Raw genomic sequence first — 19,922 nt, forward strand, 5'->3', positions numbered from 1 at the left:
AATATGCATCAGTGACTGACACTTATTTCTAAAACCTTTGTTTCTTGTTTCTTACGAAGCAAGTTTTAATAGTTAGACTATGAATGCTAAAGATATGTAATGAAATTAAATGCCTTAAAATATTAACGAGGACAATGAAACAACTTTAAATGAAAGTTTTAATTACTTTCTGGTATAAGAAGAATTGGAACTCGGGATTTTGATGAATCTCTACATTTCATACTTATGAACTTATTTCATATAATTTCATACTTACATTTCATACAAATGAAAGTTTTAATTACTTTCTGGTATAAGAAGAATTGGAACTCGGGATTTTGATGAATCTCTACATTTCATACTTATGAACTTATTTCATATAATTTCATACTTATGAACTTATTTCATATAATTTCATACTTATGAACTTATTTCATATAATTTCATACTTATGAACTTATTTCATATAATTTCATACTTATAAACTTATTTCATATAATTTCATACTTATGAACTTATTTCATATAATTTCATACTTATGAACTTATTTCATATAATTTCATACTTATGAACTTATTTCATATAATTTCATACTTACATTTCATATAAATGAAAGTTTTAATTACTTTCTGGTATAAGAAGAATTGGAACTCGGGATTTTAATGAATCTCTACATTTCATACTTTCTTTTGCCCGAAAGAAACATTTCATAACTATCGCTCACTAATGCCATGCGGCGTTGTCCAAAGTCCACAATTCTATGCAGAGAGGGAGCTGGGTAAAGATTTATTAGAGAATAGGCTAGAAGACTCCCTCTAGTTTTAAATTTTAATTTATTTAATTCATTAGGGCCATGATGACCTGGTGGTAAGGTCTCGGCTTCGGAACCGGAGGTTTCAGATTCAAGACCCGATTCCTCCGTCGTGTAAGCGGTTCTGGTGCACGTTGAATTCGTCGGGGCCAAACGTCTTCCCGCTGGTGTGGCGTGGAAGATTGTAGAGAGGGTTGCCAATTAAGGTATCGTTCTCGTCATCTGAGCGCAGCTCAAAAGTACGAGGATCGTCTCAAAATAGGCCTAGTGTTGCTTTAAAAACGGGACATTAATATAACTAGACTAAACTAATCTACTCATTTGTAAAACTGCCTGAAAGAAATAATTATAATAGCTTTTAGTACTTACTTGTCGTACTATGATGGTCCAAGCATTGTACAAAAGACAGATAGTAAGCAAGGAGAGCCAGTAAAAGAGAATGTTTTCATCCGGATTGACGACTGACCGCCAGACCCCGAGGAAGTGGCTTTTCATGATTCCTTCACCTGCTAGCCGGGAAGAGCCTTCTGCGGAGTTCTGATCTGGTACAGGACGGGTTGAAAACCGCTTCAGGAATGAATCTTCTCGCTTCAGAGGAGGCTTTTTGGACACCTGGAAGAACAGATCCCGCGTAAGCAGAAAAATTTTTTCTGAATCAATCTGCCATCTGCTGCTGACCCAAATCAGTTATTTCAATTACAGTTATGCTTCAAAGAAAGAAATCATTATAAAAGAACACGTGACCGAAGTAATTCTTGTATCAGGTATTTATACAAGTCTTCCTTATCCAATGTAATTAATAAAGTTAAAAGAGTATATACGATCAACAAAAAAAGTTTTTCTTGAAAAGCTTCGGAATTCACTCTTGTCTTGAAAAACTGCATATTGCTTCATGCTTCAAAAATAAAGTTCTATACTGATTTTTTCGCTAATATTTGGAATATGGTATTCCTAACTTTTAAGGTATACGACAAGGTTGAAAACATAAATTCGGATAAAAACTAGTTTTTTTTTAATGCAGTTTCAAAAAACAGGTACATTTTTTTTCAGCGATATCTTTATTTTGTCCCTATGTCAATTAGAAGCCATGTTATATCAAACTATTGACACGTAAATGACGCTTATTTATAAGCATTTAAAAACTTTAAATGTATTTTCTGAAGAAAGAGTTTATTTTTTTCATAATTCTACTCTACAAGTATTGTTTAGTGTAAATACTGTTGAAAAAAATTCCAAAATTTCTTAGATATTTTCATATATTACACACAAAAATTTTATTTTTGAATATAATTCTTAGATACTTGTTAGTTACATTCGAAAATATGCTACATATGTAATGCTACAAAGAAAACCAAAAAACTGTAAATGTTTCTTTCTCTAGAATAATTTTGATTTTTGTAAACAAATGCTAAAATTTAAGTTAAAACATATTTTTTCTTCAAGAACTACATATATATTTAAATTATTTCATTTTTATTCAGCATTTTATCTTTATGTTATTAAAAAATCATATAAACATTAAAAAAACCCTATCAAACCTAGTAAGTTAGTATGTTTTAAAACGTAATTACTTAACTTATGACTTAACATATTACTTAAAACATAGTACATCAGATGAAATTGGCACTTGGAATAAGGTATGCGACTACATTCGGAATGATTTTTTTTTCATAAAACGGTCGGAAATGGTTATATTTTTGAGTATTTGCATCAAAAAGATAAGAAAAAACATTTATGAAACCAAAATATACCATTTAAGAGGCAAAAGTTATTTAAAAATTGGAAAATAGGACTTTTTTTTGGCTAAAAAGAGGTAGAAAGGAAAAAATCTTAAGAGATTATCAAATGATTTGCTAAAATTTTGGAGATAGCTTAAGAAATATATTATCTAGTTCCTGAATTAAAAAAAAAACTGTATTTCTATCTGTTTTTTAAATATTCGGATTCGACTGATAAATAATACGAAATGTTCATTTCTTTTTTTCACGTTATGAAATAATAAAAGAACTTTAAAACATTTTGAAAGGAGTCGATTGCTTATTCTCCAGTTCAGGAACTGCAGAATATAATAATAAAACATTATCCAAATTTGAACAAAAAATATTTATTAGATTTTAATTTATGAGGTTTTTCATAAGAAAATTCTATCAAAAATTAGAATTTGAGAAATAGCATCTAAAGATATAAAATAGCATTAAAACATATGTATATGCAAATATAAAAATCAGTGTAAATTCCCCAAAATTAGATTTAGAAACAAAATTCTAAAGGTTTTATAAAATCGCCTGTTAGAACATTAATTATATATATATATATATATATATATATATATATATATATATATATATATATATATATATATATATATATATATATATATATATATATATATATATATATATATATATATATATATATATATATATATATATATATATATATATATATAAATCGTAATTTCGCAAAAAAATTAACTTTTCAGTGTGGTTATCTAATTTAAAATTAGACCAATGAAGTTCTGGATTATTTATCTTTTTATATCCTACAAAACTCAAAGACAACATACAAAAGACTCAGATACGTTGACATTTACATGTCGTTATTGTCTTTGATCTTGAGGGAATTGATTTTTCTCATTTGGTGGAATTAGAGCTTTATACATATCAACAATGCGTCTTGTTTGCATTTGTTTTTCTTTTCGATCATCACCGACCGTACCTTATTCTAGCATTTTAATAATTTTATTGTTATCTATTGAGAAGGAAATGACTGATAATTTATTTCCATTAGAATTAGTTGAAATGACAACGATGCATCGTTTAACATTTAAATATATCCTCAAGAGTTTTGCTACTACTATCCACGTCACATTACCATTCGTGTGTGACGAATAAATCCTCCGTACCAGTTTGGAATGTATGTGAGTGGAAAAAGAAAACTCTAAATGAATTTTAAGCATATATTATAATCATTTCGATTATGAAAAAGGTTATGTAAGGCTTTGCAGAAACTTACATAGCATCCTCATAAGATGGAACTTCAGTTTGATCGCATGAATGAAATACGAGATACTGAACAAATAGTGTAAAGTTTGGAGTGTATTTATTATTATTTGATTATAGTATGCATGACAGAATTAAGAATAATTGCATCATGATAGCACTGAATGATGATGGTACATCATGAAGGTACTGAAATTATTCCTGGTTACTGACAAGTTCTGTATTTGCTGGGTAAAAATAAATTAATTTATCTTTACAATGATACAAAACTCCTAAATATTTTGATTCAAAATCCTCACAAGATTTGCCAATTACAACACGAAATATTAACACTAAAATCTAAATGGCTATGAATTTTTTTAACAATTTTACTAAAGAGGAAGTTTTTTTTCAAATGATATTGATATTTAAAGGATGACCAATACCTGTGTGATTGCTGAGGATAGCTGGACGGTGGTACGTAATTTCAACCAACGAGACCGGCCACTAGTGGTAACGGATGTTTCTTCAGCAGGTTTTGGCGCCGTAGATGTTGATGCTACAGTGACTGAACTATCAGCTGGAGGTGAGGAAGAGAGCACAGTTGTTGGTGCTGAAAGACAAAGAATAACTTCTTTAATATAAAGCTATATTACATACAGAAAATTCAAAGAAAATGATTATAGATATGATTTAAATAGAAAATTAGTTTTCTATTTAAATTATATCTCTAAAGACAAAATCTAATAGATTCAAAGATCCTGTCAAAATATCGTAGTATGACAGAATTTTGCATTGTTTAATTTAATTGTTTTAACAGAAATATCGTGAATAACCAGAAAGAGCTGACTCCCTTCTTATTCTTTAATAATGGAATTATCCTCCATCCTACCCACATAAAATTATGGATCTTGGGATTCAGTTAGGGATTTTAGAACACATGAGATATTCATGAAGTACTTGGGATTTTTGTATTGCATTTATTTATTTATTTGAATGAGGATTTCTCAATGATAAATATCTTAGAATTGTTGAATATGAAAGATTGCTAACTCTTTGTTAATAAGCTTATTGTTATTAGTGTTTAATTTTGCAACAATTATACTTTGCTTTATTGTTTTCCTTGAAGAAGTATAGACCATGCGAAAAAATGTTTATTCAATATTCCTAATGTACAAGCAGGGATTTTTGAAAATTTAATTGCTAAGAATCTAAGTAAATAATAGTGCTATCTAAATAGATAAAAGAAAAAAAAATCTCGGATTGCCCTTTCGTAAAAATTAGTATTATAGCTTTTTTAAAAATAGAACAATTACAAAATTTAGAATAAAATATCTTTCTTCTTCATTTAGAGGGAAATCTGTCAATTTTGACGTTTATTTATCTACGTTACAAGGAGTTTTAACAGGCGCTGCTTTCTTAAAATTAGTTTAAGATGAAGCATGATATTTTAATAGCATCTCAATAACTTATTTAAAAATATTGCAAATTGACGGCATTTTTAACTTTATATTTGCGTGAAATAAAGATGAACGTGTTTGTGTGTGTTGGCACGCCACTATCTAGATCGTTGGATCTAGAACATTCAAACTTCACACATTCTTCACACAAAGTTCACACTTTTAAGGGTGGAAACGCCACTTTGGAAGGATTTAAAAAAATTATAATTAAAATGTTAAGATATTAAAAATTAAGCGAAATTTTGGCGCTGCCCTGCGATAATTACCGAAAATATTTCAGTAAAAAATTATTTTTACATCTTTTTAAAATTCAAAAAATTATCTTTCTAATAATTCTAAATTTTTTACCGTATAAATGTTTCTAAATTTAAGGAATTAAAAAAAAATTTTTTTTAACATGTTTTCTAATATGAATACAAAGATATGCAAGAATTCTGTACGAATTTTAAAAGTATCACAAATGATAATAAAAGAAAACGTAAAAATTCTGGATGAACCCCAAAGTTATTGTTAAAAGTAACTATTAAAGTTGCAGATACTTTTTTTTTTTTTTTTTTTTTTTACAATTCATTTCTAACTGAATGACCGGACCACCGCAACAGCAACATTAAGGGGAACTATGATTGAGTCCTAAGGGCTACAGTACCACTCTTCCCTTCAGAAGTACGTCCCGCCATTGATGGGAAGCAGCCGACCCCTACATTTTTTTGTCTCTAGTGTGGGGAGAACCAACCACCATACTGGAATCTTCTCATCCTCAATGATGAGGTACCCCCAATGGGAGGGGAAATGTATAATAAATAAAAAGAGTGCCTAAAGTTTGCGAAATCAAATTATATATTTATAAAAATTTGAAGTTTGAAAATATTTTGCTGAAAAAGTAAGCAATTGCAGCTAACTGGGATATGGTGGCTTAATAGTAAAGCCTTGAATTTGTAATCAGGCTTTAGATCGGCAAAAGATTTCACTAAAGATCCAGTGTGTATATTGAATCTGACGTTATTCGCCAGATATCCTTCCGTTGATGTAGCGCGGAAACTTGAAGAGGAGACGCCAGTTCAGGGGTCGCTCTCGACATCCGATCGAGGCTTATTCCAAATTAGCCGTTTTACTTTGAAACGCGACGTCAATTTAATTAAACCAAAATATATATTTCTCGTCAGATGATCGTCAAAAGTGGCTAAGTTTCTAGTAGAGAAGTATTTTCAATTGTTAAACCTAAATCAAGCTGTGTATTTTGTGTTTTTAGATATAAAGATTTTCAAAGATAAAGATTTGTTTTAAGTATCATAAATATAAAAAATAAAATGAATCATAATAAATTATAAGAAGAATAGTCTTAATTTATTAATAATTTAATTAAAGTAATCTGAATAGATTATAATTTCATAAAGCTTTAGTACAATTTAAATTATATTAAATAATGTTGCTAAATACAAATAATTTTAATTCTAAAATTATGACATAAAATAAATGGTACACATTTTAGAAACTGACTAAAATACCCCAAAAATTTAATTTTATGCTACAGTTAACATTATACTTCTAAGGAAAATAAATAAAAAAGTTAGCAAATATCTCAAAGAACAAAAGAATTGACAAAACCTTATGAACAGCAATTGTCGTAAGCCACTTTCTGTTATTACATGGATATGAATTTGCGCTAATGAGTGTCGAGAAAACTTTATTTAATGAATAAATGAGGAAGCCTTTCCCCTAAACATGTATATTATCATCGTATGTTTATAGGTTTGTTCTTATTTTGTAGTTGTGGAAATAAATATAGGCACGTTGCTGTGTTATGCCCCAGAATGTTTTCTCCTAATATTCTGATTTATAAAAAAATTTGAGGTAACCCTCTTGATAAAAAAACCCCATCTTTAAAAATCTATTTTTTGAAATAGTTTTTTTTTATTTTCCACTAATTGAAGCGGTTTTTAATAGCTATTATATAAAATATCACATATAATGTTATAAAAACATCTGAGCAAGATTAATATCTTAGTATTTTTTTCAAACTATGGTCATATTTTTAATTAATACGTTTTAATGCAAAATTTTGTTTATAAAACTGAAATTAAGGACTAATTATTAAGTCTGAACTGAAAGGTTGGCTGAAATCATATTACTGCAGGCAAAGCAAAAGGTCTTATATCAAAAAATGAAAAACGGTTGATATCATCTACTGGTGTGCATGTCTTCTAACCGATAATTGATATCATTCCTCTTGTACTATCTAATACGAGCTACTTTAATTTAATTTTAATGTCTTTACCACTTTTTGACTGTGATTTTAATGATGGTATATAGCACATCTTTTCTGTGAGATGGCTAATAAACTTGAAATTTCTTTTAAGAGAGAGCAAGAGAGTGACAGAAGTAGAGAAAGAAAGATAAAGGATGTATCATATTATTTCACTGCTTAAAAAGTCAATTAATACTTGGCATTAGAGTATAAAGTGACATGATGTAATTAATAATCTAATTCCGAAAATTTAACAAGGCCGAAAACTTAATTTTTTCCCCACAAATCTCGACTGCCTTACAAAAATGACATTTTTAATAACAGTAAAATAAAATTCTTCTTAGAAATATATAAATTTAAAGCTAAAAAAATTATAATTCACAATTCTTGCGAGAGCCAACAGAAACCAACTTCATCATATTTTTGGATCAATATATCGTATATTCAAAAATAATATTTCTGTGCAGTTAACCCATACAAATCAAATTAATCAGATAAGAATCAAATGTAAAGAATGGGAAAGATGAAAGAATAAATTTAATTCGATCACTAATTTTATTAAATATTGTGTCTTTTTAAAAATATTTTCAGTCAAGCAATGTTTTTAATCCTTCTTTTAAAATTCAATGAGATCCAAAAATTGCAAAATGTTTTAGCTACCATCTATTGAATTATGTTAACTAATTATAATCTTAACCGAAAAAAGCATACTCTATTTTTGCTTGATATTAAACAGAAATGAGTTTTTATCTAAAAGCACATTTGTAATTAACATCGAGCAATGCAATTACTTTGGATGGAAATTCGATTGCTTTCTTTTTACGTTAAGAAGAAATAAAAAAAAAAAAGATAGCTGAAAAATATGTTAATGATTTATTAACAGTAATATGTGATTAAATGCTTCTGACAAATCGTTCTTCTGAAAAATACCAAATGCGAAAAAATAATATCATGAATTGAACTAGATAAATAAATGCAATATCTACGTATTTCTGACTCTCTACAGCATTTGTGCAGTAATCGCTTTATTTATTAACTTTCATATAAATGGACTAATTAATCTCTAATTAACTTCTGTTTCTTAATAACCAGTCATCTTGATTTTTTAAAGGCTTTGATTCTGCGAACAGTGACTCTAGTAAACGATAATATTGGAAAAGGTAGCATCGTAATTGACTTTTCTGAAAAGCGTGATTTCTGTTCCCGTGTTTCAGAGAAATACGTATTCGGAGAAAACAATAAGACAACTTTGCAACTAATGCAATCATTGCTAAATACCGTTTTGGTATACTGCTTTTCTTGTTTCTTTTTAAGCACATGAATTTATAGGGAAAGTATTGCAATCATCAATAATTTCAGAGCCTTTTAATTTTTTTAATATTGTAAATTTTAACATGGCAACATCTAAATGGGCTAGTGTCTGTAAATTGCGTGATGTGATATGTATAATTCAAAAGTTGCTCAAACGCTGTAAAAAAGCATTACATTCAATCTAAAGCCAAGAAATTTGCACCTAATTATTTAGTGGTAGTAAGTGCTTCGATAAGAAATGTTACTTTCAAAATATGTATTGAATTTCAGTTAAAAACTATTCGCCATTTATGAGTTTTCCCTCAATATTTTCGGAAATCATAATAGAGCAAGACACATTTTAAAATTCAAAAATAGGATTTTTAGTGACATCCAACTAGTTCCGTAATTAATATTTCCAATTTTTTATAAATTGAAAAATATTTTTAAGAATATTTTACAACAATTATTTACTGGATTTATACTGATCCGATTTCTCTTATGACAATTTTAGATACATTATTTTTTTGTTTGCCCGTTGCTGTATAATTGAATATAATTTAAAAATAAAATATCGATAAATGAAACAACCTTAAAATTTTCACATATTATCATTTTTCAGAATACGAATTCTCTTACATTTTTTAAATTTTATTTTCTGGATTACATATGATTATTCTACAGAATTTTCAAAAATAGTTTTTACAGTTAATTCAGTAAAGTAACTCAAGAAAAAATGCTTGAAAACTGAATTATGGAAGGTTTCTTATGGAATAGATAAACTCAGATAAGATTGGTACTTCATTTCTATATGGATCTGATTATTTTGCGGATGGATGTGGATTTTCTAGCTCTGAGAAACATGCCTGATTTTAATAACTACTGCCGTTTAAATAATTGCAGCTGTCTTAAGGTATCCGACTAAGTTGAAAACATGAATTGAAATGAAAATGCTCTTTTTTGTAGTTTCAAAAAATAGGTACGTTTCTGTTTCCTATGACATCTTTATTTTGTCTCTATGTCAATTAAGCCAAGTTAAAGCTAATTATTGATATGTAAATAATGCTTATATATAAGCATTTAAAAACTTTAAATGTATTTCCTGAAGAAAGAGTTTTTTTTTCATAATTCTACTGTACGAATATTTTTATATCTTAAAAAATAATTAAGATGATAATGAAGAATAATGAAGATAAGAAGATAATCAGATAATAATAATGAAATTTATAATTAGTGCTCGTTTTGTTATACAGAATGTAAACATCGATAGATTTGACTTTGAATTTTCTAGAAGAGAATTTAGCATGGTTTAATGCAAATATTGTTGAAAAAAAATCCCAAAATTTTATAGACAATTGCATTTATATTAGACACGAACATTTTTTACTTTTGAATATAATTCTTAGATAATAGTTAGTTACCCTCTAAGATATGTTACGCATGTAATAATTTTGTTACAAAGAAAAATGAAAAATTGTAACAATTTTTCTGTAGATCAATTCTAGTTTTTATAAATAAATGCTAAATTTACATCAAAATATGCTTTTTCTACAAAAGTTTCATATATATTTAAATAAATTCACTTTTATTCATCATTTTATTTTTATATTAATAAAAAACACCTTATAAACGTTAAAATATTTGATTTTTCGGAAAATCCCCTCCGAACTTAGTCGGATACCTTAAGCTCTAAAGAGAACAGATACTTGTTTTAAAATAAAATTGAATTTAGAGAGCATTACGATCGGAATTAACTCTAAGAGAATCAATTACCGATTCTAATCAAGCGAATATCTGTCTGATCGAATATTCGTAATACCGTTAAATTGCGACAATTTCTATTAACAAGAACGTTCTCTGATATGACATTTGCTGCATATGCTCTTTTTAAATCAGAAATAGTTTTTATAATTAATTATTACATATTACTTATCATTTATCACTAATTAATTACATTATTTTATAGTTAAGATATTAGCTTGATGAATTTCAAGGTATATAAAGAAGGAAAACCCAAAATTAAAAAAAAAAAATTCAAGTGCAGGAATTAATTCTCCTAAATATATGGGAATTTTTTCCGCCATCTGAAGTTTTACTATCCATTTTGAAGATCAAGGAATGTATAATTTTTTTTAAATCGACCAATAACTCTTTGAAATTATCTGAGGAATATCTGGATATTCAGGCACGTCTCAATATTTTAATGATGTGCCATTATTTAAAAAATGTCCGTATATTTTGTAATTTTTTTCCTTCATTTATTTAGTACTGGAGTCAAATAATTCTTTTATCTTAAAAAAATGGGATTATATATTATGGTCTGTATTCTTGGATTATTACATGTATTAAAAGTGTTGCAAAATTAATCGTTCAGTGCCGCTGAATACTTCGAAGAATTTTTATTTTTGACAAACAAAATATTAATGGCCTACGCTCTAATCCTTTATTTTCCTTATTTCTATCGTTCATGATTTTAAGACCTATCTAAAACCAGATGGATAGTCTCCCGATACTTTCTCGCATAGTCTCTAATAAACATACTTTCATATTATTAATAGTACGTCATTTGGTGGAACAATAATTATGCTATAATTATTATTTAGTGATTTTTTTAGCGATTCATTGCTGTTATGCAAAGAATTCACAAGGACCAGAACGCTGATTAGTTTTATGCTTTTTGTTCTTATCAATTAAAAATCAACCCTTATTACTCAGAGGGCCTTGAATGTCCGTTACCAAGGTATATTTTAAAATTATATCTGCGGGTCAGAAAATCTACTTGTGGCAAAAGTTGCGATTGAGACAGAAGAATATTATGAAAGAAGTGGCCACTTGTCGAAGATGTAATGTAACATGTATGTCATACTCAGTCATCTGGTTAGACTAGGATGATGTTACTTCTTTCATGTATCTCAAGCAAATGAATGATTTAATTAAACACAAAAAATAATGAGGGAAATTAAATTAACGAGTCAATTAAATACAAATTGATGAGTGACTTAAATATAAATTAATGTGTGAATTAAATACAAATTAATGAGTCACTTAAATACAAATTAATGTGTGAATTAAATACAAAATAAGTGAAATTAAATTAATGAGTGACTTAAATTCAAATTAATGAGTGACTTAAATACAAAATAATGAATTAAATACAAATTAATGAATTAAATACAAATTAATGTGTGAAATAAATTCAAATTAAGTGAAATTAAATTAATGAGTAAATTAAATACAAATTAATGAGTGGAAGATCTGCACTTTACCTGTTGTTGTAATTGGTGACTTGGTAATTTGGAGAGCCTGTTGCTGAGTACTGACGCCTTGGTGGGGTGGTGGATTGATGGTGCTGTGGCTACTATCGACCATCATCACGCCACCACCACACTCCACGGACTCCTGAAAAACAAAAAATTTAACTTGGTCAGAACTCATTATCACAGAATATCAGTAAGTATATATATATATATATATAACTCGTTAAAAATTTCAATTTTATGAGTAAACGGAGAGAGAAAGTTGTTGCATCGGAAATCCTATTTTGTACAGTATTACAATAGATAACATACGGTATGCTCTGTTCAAGAATTAAAGGATCACTTATCTTTTTCTCAGCGATACATATGTTCTTATCATATTTTTTTCTCCTCAATTTAGTCTTAAAAATGTGTGACGTTAGACAGTTTGGCGTACAAACTCCCCTTTTTTCTGTTTAATAGATAAAATGCTGTTTAAAACACATTTTAAATGTTCCAAGGACTCATAGTTGACTCATAGTATAATGCAATCCTAAGCAAAGATGCAATCTAATTATAACAGAAAAAAATAGAACAGATAAAATTGATAGAAAAATTAGATAATTGAAAATAGGCTCTTAGATATTATTTTCTGAAATATGTATTGAAATATTTATCTTGATAACTAGACAATTTAAAAGATTGTTGTCTTGTATTAAAATAGTCAACTATATATTGATTTTTTTAAAGAGGATAATTTTATTACATCTATTGTATATAATTCTTTTAAAAATCACATTAAAATGACTTATCTAATGTTTTGATAAGTCATTTTTTGAAAATTTTGAGTGTAGAAAGAAAAATTATATTTGAATTTAAAAAATGTAATTGCTATAAAATTTTAATAATGATTTTTCCAAAAGGTTTTCTTCTTTAAGTTATTATGTTGCATAATATCATTTAGCATCACACAGTATCTCAAAATGCTGCATGATATGTATACATTGTATAGTATTATACTATATTATTGTATAGTGTTATTGTATGGTATTATACTATATCATATATTATTGTATAGTATTATACTATATCATATATTATTGTATAGTATTATACTATATCTTTTGTAATGAGTTTGAGTGAGAATGAGCAGTGAAATCTTTCTTAAAAATTAATATTGTTAAAGCTATAAAATTATTAGATATCGTTGTAACTACCTCGAAAAGAAACATTTTAAAAGATTAATTAGCTCAATAGTAATTATTTATATTAAAATTGAGTTAAAGAGTTTCAATAGGAAATATCTAAGAATATCCAACCGCAAGCTTACTTTTCTCACCTGTATTTTCAATTTCTTTTATCATTATCTTTAAGGAAAAAACTACTTTATCCCAACTCAAAATTCTTGAAAGAACTTCAAAGCGTGACTTTCATATCAAATGAAAGTTTATCCTTTATGTACCTAGAAGCACATTTTCAAACATAGCAGTTCGGAATAATCCATAAAAGTTTCAAAGCATGGGATCAATTATTGACGAGAACATGTCTATGACTCATAAGGTAAAATGAGTTTCTAACATCGTTAGCGCTTAAATATACACAAATGGAGAGTCTATTTAGTTTCAAAAGAAAACTACCTTTCTGAAAGTGGTTCAGTTATGAAAGATGTTAATATCGAGAATTATAGCCTCAGAATGATAAACAGCTCCTAAAATCTTTCACCTGGAATTGTTATCATTAATAGTGTTCGGGTGGCATTACAGAACATGGAGTAAATTTGGAGGGAAATTTTCTACTCGGTTTGAGTGAATGCCAGAAACTGAAATGAGTCATTAGCATTTAATGTGATTGTGATAAACTTCACTCGTTCCTATATGTTTTATTTCGATACGCAATTACACTGTGAAATAGCAATTTACGTTTAAAGAAGACAATAAAAATGATGTATGTGTTTTGGATGACAGCTTTATTTTGTGTCATTAAATCTGAAATATTTGAGATGTTGGGGGAAAATTTAACTTACAGAAAGAAATTTGTATTTGTTTCAGAAAGCGTATTGAACCAGAAAAAGAAAGTAAATTCATAACTTTAAATTAATTACTTATATGGAGCTTTCTTAACTCGAAAATTTCGATATATCAAAATTTTTATTGGAAACTTAAATTCTGAACATCAAAATAGTTTCTGTATAGCGAACAAAATTTCTATATATCGAAAAATAGCAAACTTAATTAAATTAAAATGTAATTATTGAGTGTTTTTAGGAAGAATATAAACTAAAGTAGTAAAAAAATCCTTTCTTAGATTCTCAAACCACTAAAAATTCTTGAAGAGTTAGAATTCGTTCATAAAACGGTATAACCCTAGTAGTCATTTGTTATTATTTATTTTTATTTCACTAATCATTTTCTTAGAATAAAGCGAGTTTTTTACTTGAAATTCTATTATTTTTATATTTTTAAATCGAATATAATACTAAAGAGCTTTTTTTAAATATAAAAAATTCAGCTTAATAAAAGTCGTTAAAAACTAAGTAAAAAAAAAAAAAAAAAAAAAAAAAATTAAAATGAGGCGAAAATGTACAAAACTCTGACGAATATGGTAACAAATTTTTTTGAAAAATCTCAATATTTAATTATATTTTAAAAAATATATTTTTCGACAGATTAATTGTTTTAGTTTCTTTGAACCCTAAAAATTAACAACGTCTTATATTTTCCATAATGAGCAATTTAGTTTAGTTATATTAATATTCCGTTTTAAAGCAACGCTAGGGCTATTCAGTGACAGACCTCGTAATTTTGAACCGTGGCCAGATGAAGAAGAGGACACCTGAATTGACCCACCCATCTCTACACCACGCCGCACCAGTGGGATCACGTTTGGCCCAGACGGATTTAACGTGCACCAGACCCGCACACACTACGGTTCTTCGGTGGAATCGGGTCACAAACCTGAAACTTTCCGGTTCTGCAGCCGAGACCTTACCACCAGGCCGCCGTGGCCCGAGATAGTGAGAAATATTTGAAAATATATATTCCTTTACATAGAAATTTCTATGTATCAAAATACTTCTATTGACAAGGAATCTTCATATTCAATATATAAAGGTTTGATTGTGTTTCTCTCAATCATTTTTTTATAATTTCCTCCATTCATTTAATATAAGCTATCATTGGTAAAAATTAGGTACTTCTAGAGTTGTTTCGAATGACATCATCTTAAAATTGTCAAAATCTAACAGTGGGAATAAGAAAAAAGAATGGACATATCATTGCAATGAACTAGCTTTTATCCTTCCTTGAATTATTTCTTCTACTGATTGTTTTCATTGTCTTGTTTTCGCTGTCATTATTTATCGTTTATTTTTTAAATATTGCACTCCAATGAAGGGTTTGGCGCATAGTAGCAGCAGTCAATGGCTTCAGTGCTATTTTTAAGGAGTTTGGTTTACATTTTAATGAAATATAGTATTCACTATTGGTACACACATATATCGTCGTGGAGACACTAATTTTATCCATCATTTTAATTTTGAAAGTTAGAAATACACAATAGTTTCAAGTGAAAAAAAAAGTTTTAAATGCTTCGTATTAATCATAAAAATGCTTTGTTATTTATATTTGTAAATACTCTTGGCAACATTTTTCTGGCATGAAAGTTCAACGGGTTACAGAGCTTTGTAAATCTCATTCGTTATTTTAAACCAATCAATAGCAACCTTTTGAAATGAAGTCCTTGATTGGCTGATTCTTTTTGAGGTGATCGCTGAAATGGCCTAAAATGGTTAGAAAAAGTAATATTCCAAGTTCCCTAATTTGACTCAATTTAGTAGTAGAATAGATGGATTCGAAGTGCTATATGTAAAAAATATTTAAGTACATATGACTACTAAGATCAAGCACTGAATAAAGATTCATATTTCGTAATTTTTCAGCAGTAAGTTTATTGACTGAAACATCATAAATTATAATTTTATACGTCATTCAAATTATTTTTGCAATTGGAATTATATGCTTATTACAGAAATCAGCTGTTTGAGTTAAGATCAAAGTGGATATCTGTTTTTCCAAGAATTCGCCGAGGAATATCGTTACCTTTTATATTTACCCATGCATGTCATGATTTGAAATTTTTATCTATATAAAAACAATGTATTTTGATCGCTGAGAGCGATATAACCATTTTAAAGGTTTCTTCAAAACATGGAAAATAAATTCGTCTATAACAAGTAAAATTTGAAACACAAGATTTTAAAAACTTTTATCCCTCGTAAATAAAGTTCACATAAGATGTTTTTTACATTCGCTAGTTTTACCAACCGTAAATCTTCGATTCTTTGAATTCTTAGAAGGCTCTTATCGTACACTATGGTGAATACTTTAGCAATCGTCTTGTGTTTGAGTATAAAAAGAAAACTTTGTTTTGATTGTCTTTTTTTTACATGGAATGGGAATTTCTGCTACTTGTTTCAATACATTCAAAGAAAGTATATATTTTAGATCTTTATTCTAAACACGTTTCCCCTCGAATCATAGACAAAGAAAAGATAAGCGCAGAAAAATAGCAATATAGTCTGAGATTCAACTACGTGAAATCAATTCTTGAATTCTTTGCATATAATATCTTTCTTACAATAAGATATAAGGGATTTTATATCAATTGCTATTTTTTAGCTTAAAAATGTTACTATCCAGTCTTTTCGGAACGAAATATATTAATACAATTGTATTAAAATAAAGCACTAAAACGACCTAACTGAAATTTGAATGATTTAAAAGTTTAAAATATCAATATTGCTAGCAAATTTTGATTAAAATGGTTAAAAAATATAAAAAAGCATAAAAATAATTTTTTTCCCATCATGTGCAGATGTGCAGTAGGCGTTTGAAATATGGCAGTACCAAGCATACATTTTCCACGAATAATAGAGTGATATACAAGTAAAAGCGTTTGTCATTATAGCTACATAAACACACATAAACGAAGAGAGAGAGAGAGAATGTTGATATATATATATATATATATATATATATATATATATATATATATATATATATATATATATATATATATATATATATATATATATATATATATATATATAATATATATATATATATATATATACCTATTTCTGAAACAATCTAAACTATTTCGGAAACGAAAGTAAAAAATTTTATTTCGGAATCAAACTAAAAAATTAAAAAGTAAAAAAAGTAGAAAAAGTATCATTGTATTTTGAGAGCGCAAATGCAGCTACTACTAAAACACAGATGAATCAAGACTAATTAATAATAAAAATCAAGTTAAAAGGAAAAAAAATAGAATCAAAATTAAACCAAATAAAATAAGAATCCGGCCTGAAGACTTTCTCAAGGGTCACCCATAGACAGGGATTCAAAACAAGGGATTTTTTTCTGTGAGGAGTCTGACCTGAGTCCAACAATATTGATCCCTCGTGACCCGACAATCCCCTGAAGAGATACATTATTTTTTACAGAAATGAAATAGAACAAAAATTAATAAGACAAATGAAACAAAGTAAAAAATTATGACCTCTAATAAATGAAAAAAATATAAGAACATAAAATACAAGCATAAAAACTCTCATAATCAATTATTAAAACAAAAAGGAAAGACCATACCAGCAGCAGGTAAAAATTTTATAAAAAGAACCCCATCTTGTTCATTTTATTTCTGCTTACTTCAAGGTGATAAATATTTGGAGGTTCTAAGCGCCATCTATTGAGTTAGGTAATATGCATGTTTATATAGTTGCCTTTATATAGCTGCATATAGTTATTTTCGGGTATATATATATATATATATATAAACAAAATTTGATAATAATTCCTAGTCATACTTTTAACGATATTCTGAATAATTACATATTTTTAAGGGGTCAAAAATGTTATCCAACATTAAAAGTAATTCTCATGGTCAGTAGTCAATAAGTATATGATCATATGGTAGTAATAATTAGATAATTATCGCCTGACTAATTTGAATCTGGTAGATTTCTGTATTGGAGAGATCAATTTTTGTTCAGTTAGAAAAATTAGAATCTTTAATAGATCATATAACTGATGTATCTACGTTTAAATTAACTCAATATCAGAAATTATTTTGTGATTCTAATAGCAGTATATCAGAAATCACTTTGTGATTAGCAACGCAGACTTTTCATCCAAAATAAAATAAAACTGCATAAATAATTAAATTGTCATAATTTTTTAAATAATTTTTGTTAAATGAATTATAATAAAATCTTAAAGATTAGAGCATAGCATACATTCATGGATTATGAAGATTCTAATTTAACTTCTTATAATATCGATGAATGTTTTTAAGATAAAAATTAGCTTTTCATAATAAAAGGAATGATTTAAATTTAGGTTGAAATTTGAAAATAAATTTCACTGAAATCACAATGTTTAAATTAAAATTTACATACTTTTTTTTATGATGAATTTAAATCATATTTAGAAAACACCAAATATGGAAAATGAAATATCTGAACAATTGAAATACAAATGAAATATAATTTATTATTATTAAATTTTTTTTATGAAACCGTAATATGGTGAATTCTAGATTTATTTAAAGAAAATTCTATAAACGTTCTGATACTAGATTCTAAATTTACTCGCAATTAATATATTATGATCTTTAAAATTAAAACATAGCCAGTTTAAACTTTTTAATACTATATGTTTGAACTATTTTAATACTTTATGTTTTATAAATTAAATTTTTATAGCAATATATCTTAAACATTTTAAAAGTAATAGTACTTATTAAGCTTTCTATTTTATGTCCTTAAGAAAAAAAATTATAAAGTAAACTGTCATTAAATTCAATCTTCTTGATTTAACAGTTAGAGGAATATAAAGATTTATACTTTTTCTACTCATTTTTCAAAATAAATGTTGTTGGGAAATAATTTAATTTTTTAAGTATATTTTTCTTTAAAATTATTCCTAAATCTATAAAAGACAAATATGATATATAATTTTTGAAATAAAATTAATATTTTGTTTTTAAATATAACAAAAAAATCTCATAAATATTTATTAATTTACTTGGTTTACATTCCAAATATAAATTACTCATGAATGCTTGGGTAGCGGTAGAGTGGTTACTGTGGATAGGAAAAGATTACTTTTGTTGCAAAGATAACAGTTCTTTTTAATTTAAAATTACAGAGGATCATAATTATTTTTTAGTTCACTTTTATAAAGCTATTTAGAAGTTGAACTATCTAATATTATCTTTAATTTTTCTATTACAATTTAACAAACTAAAAAAAATCTAAAAAATTTCTAATTTAGATGTACAAGATTGTTTTTGAGTATTTTAGATATAGGGTATTGAGTTACAATAATTAAAGCAGATTCAGTTGTAATAAAACTTTTAAACATGATGAAATTATCGCAAAATATTCTAAGTTTTTATAATAATTCTTATTGAAAATTTCTAAAATAGAGCCTCTTTTTGTACTGTTTTTTTATTATTGTTTAACTAGCCAAAAGTATCTGATCATGAATTTTAGCTATTGAGTTATATACCCTAGATTTCTTTTCCCGAATCAAACGATTCCAGCCATTGGGGAAATCTACACACTTCATCTTTTATTCAAAAGATGAACTCCCTTCAAATTCCGTTGAGGGATGAAAGAAAAATGGAGCTCTTTTACTTTGACCGGCGCTGTTAGAGAAAAAAGTCCCACTGAAACTGATGAAGAGGAGTTGTTATGGAATTTAGCACTCAGTATACTATGGCTCCAGTGTATGGCTGTGGCTTTAGTGCTGGAACTGTCTTACAAAGAGAAGGAAGTGAAAAAAGTTTTAGTAGTCTTATTAAGCATGGCTGTTTTCTTGATGGACGACTAAAGAAAGAGCTTTATATACCTTAAGA

General features: G+C 27.3%; 1 protein-coding gene across 1 annotated transcript in view; it reads right to left on the reverse strand.

The window, feature by feature from the left end:
* Positions 1–19,633, reverse strand: part of LOC129962263 (uncharacterized) — a 74,024-nt gene extending 54,391 nt beyond the window's left edge. Inside the window, exons 1-4 of the mRNA XM_056076008.1 lie at positions 19,574–19,633; positions 12,033–12,165; positions 4,218–4,384; positions 1,160–1,402 (exon numbers count right to left, since the gene is read on the reverse strand). Of these exons, the coding sequence (XP_055931983.1) occupies positions 1,160–1,402; positions 4,218–4,384; positions 12,033–12,165; positions 19,574–19,633 (603 nt within the window). The remainder of the gene's footprint in view (positions 1–1,159; positions 1,403–4,217; positions 4,385–12,032; positions 12,166–19,573) is intronic.
* Positions 19,634–19,922: the final 289 nt, after the last annotated feature.

This window comes from Argiope bruennichi, chromosome 2 (assembly GCF_947563725.1).
Source record: "Argiope bruennichi chromosome 2, qqArgBrue1.1, whole genome shotgun sequence".
Lineage (NCBI taxonomy): Eukaryota > Metazoa > Arthropoda > Arachnida > Araneae > Araneidae > Argiope > Argiope bruennichi.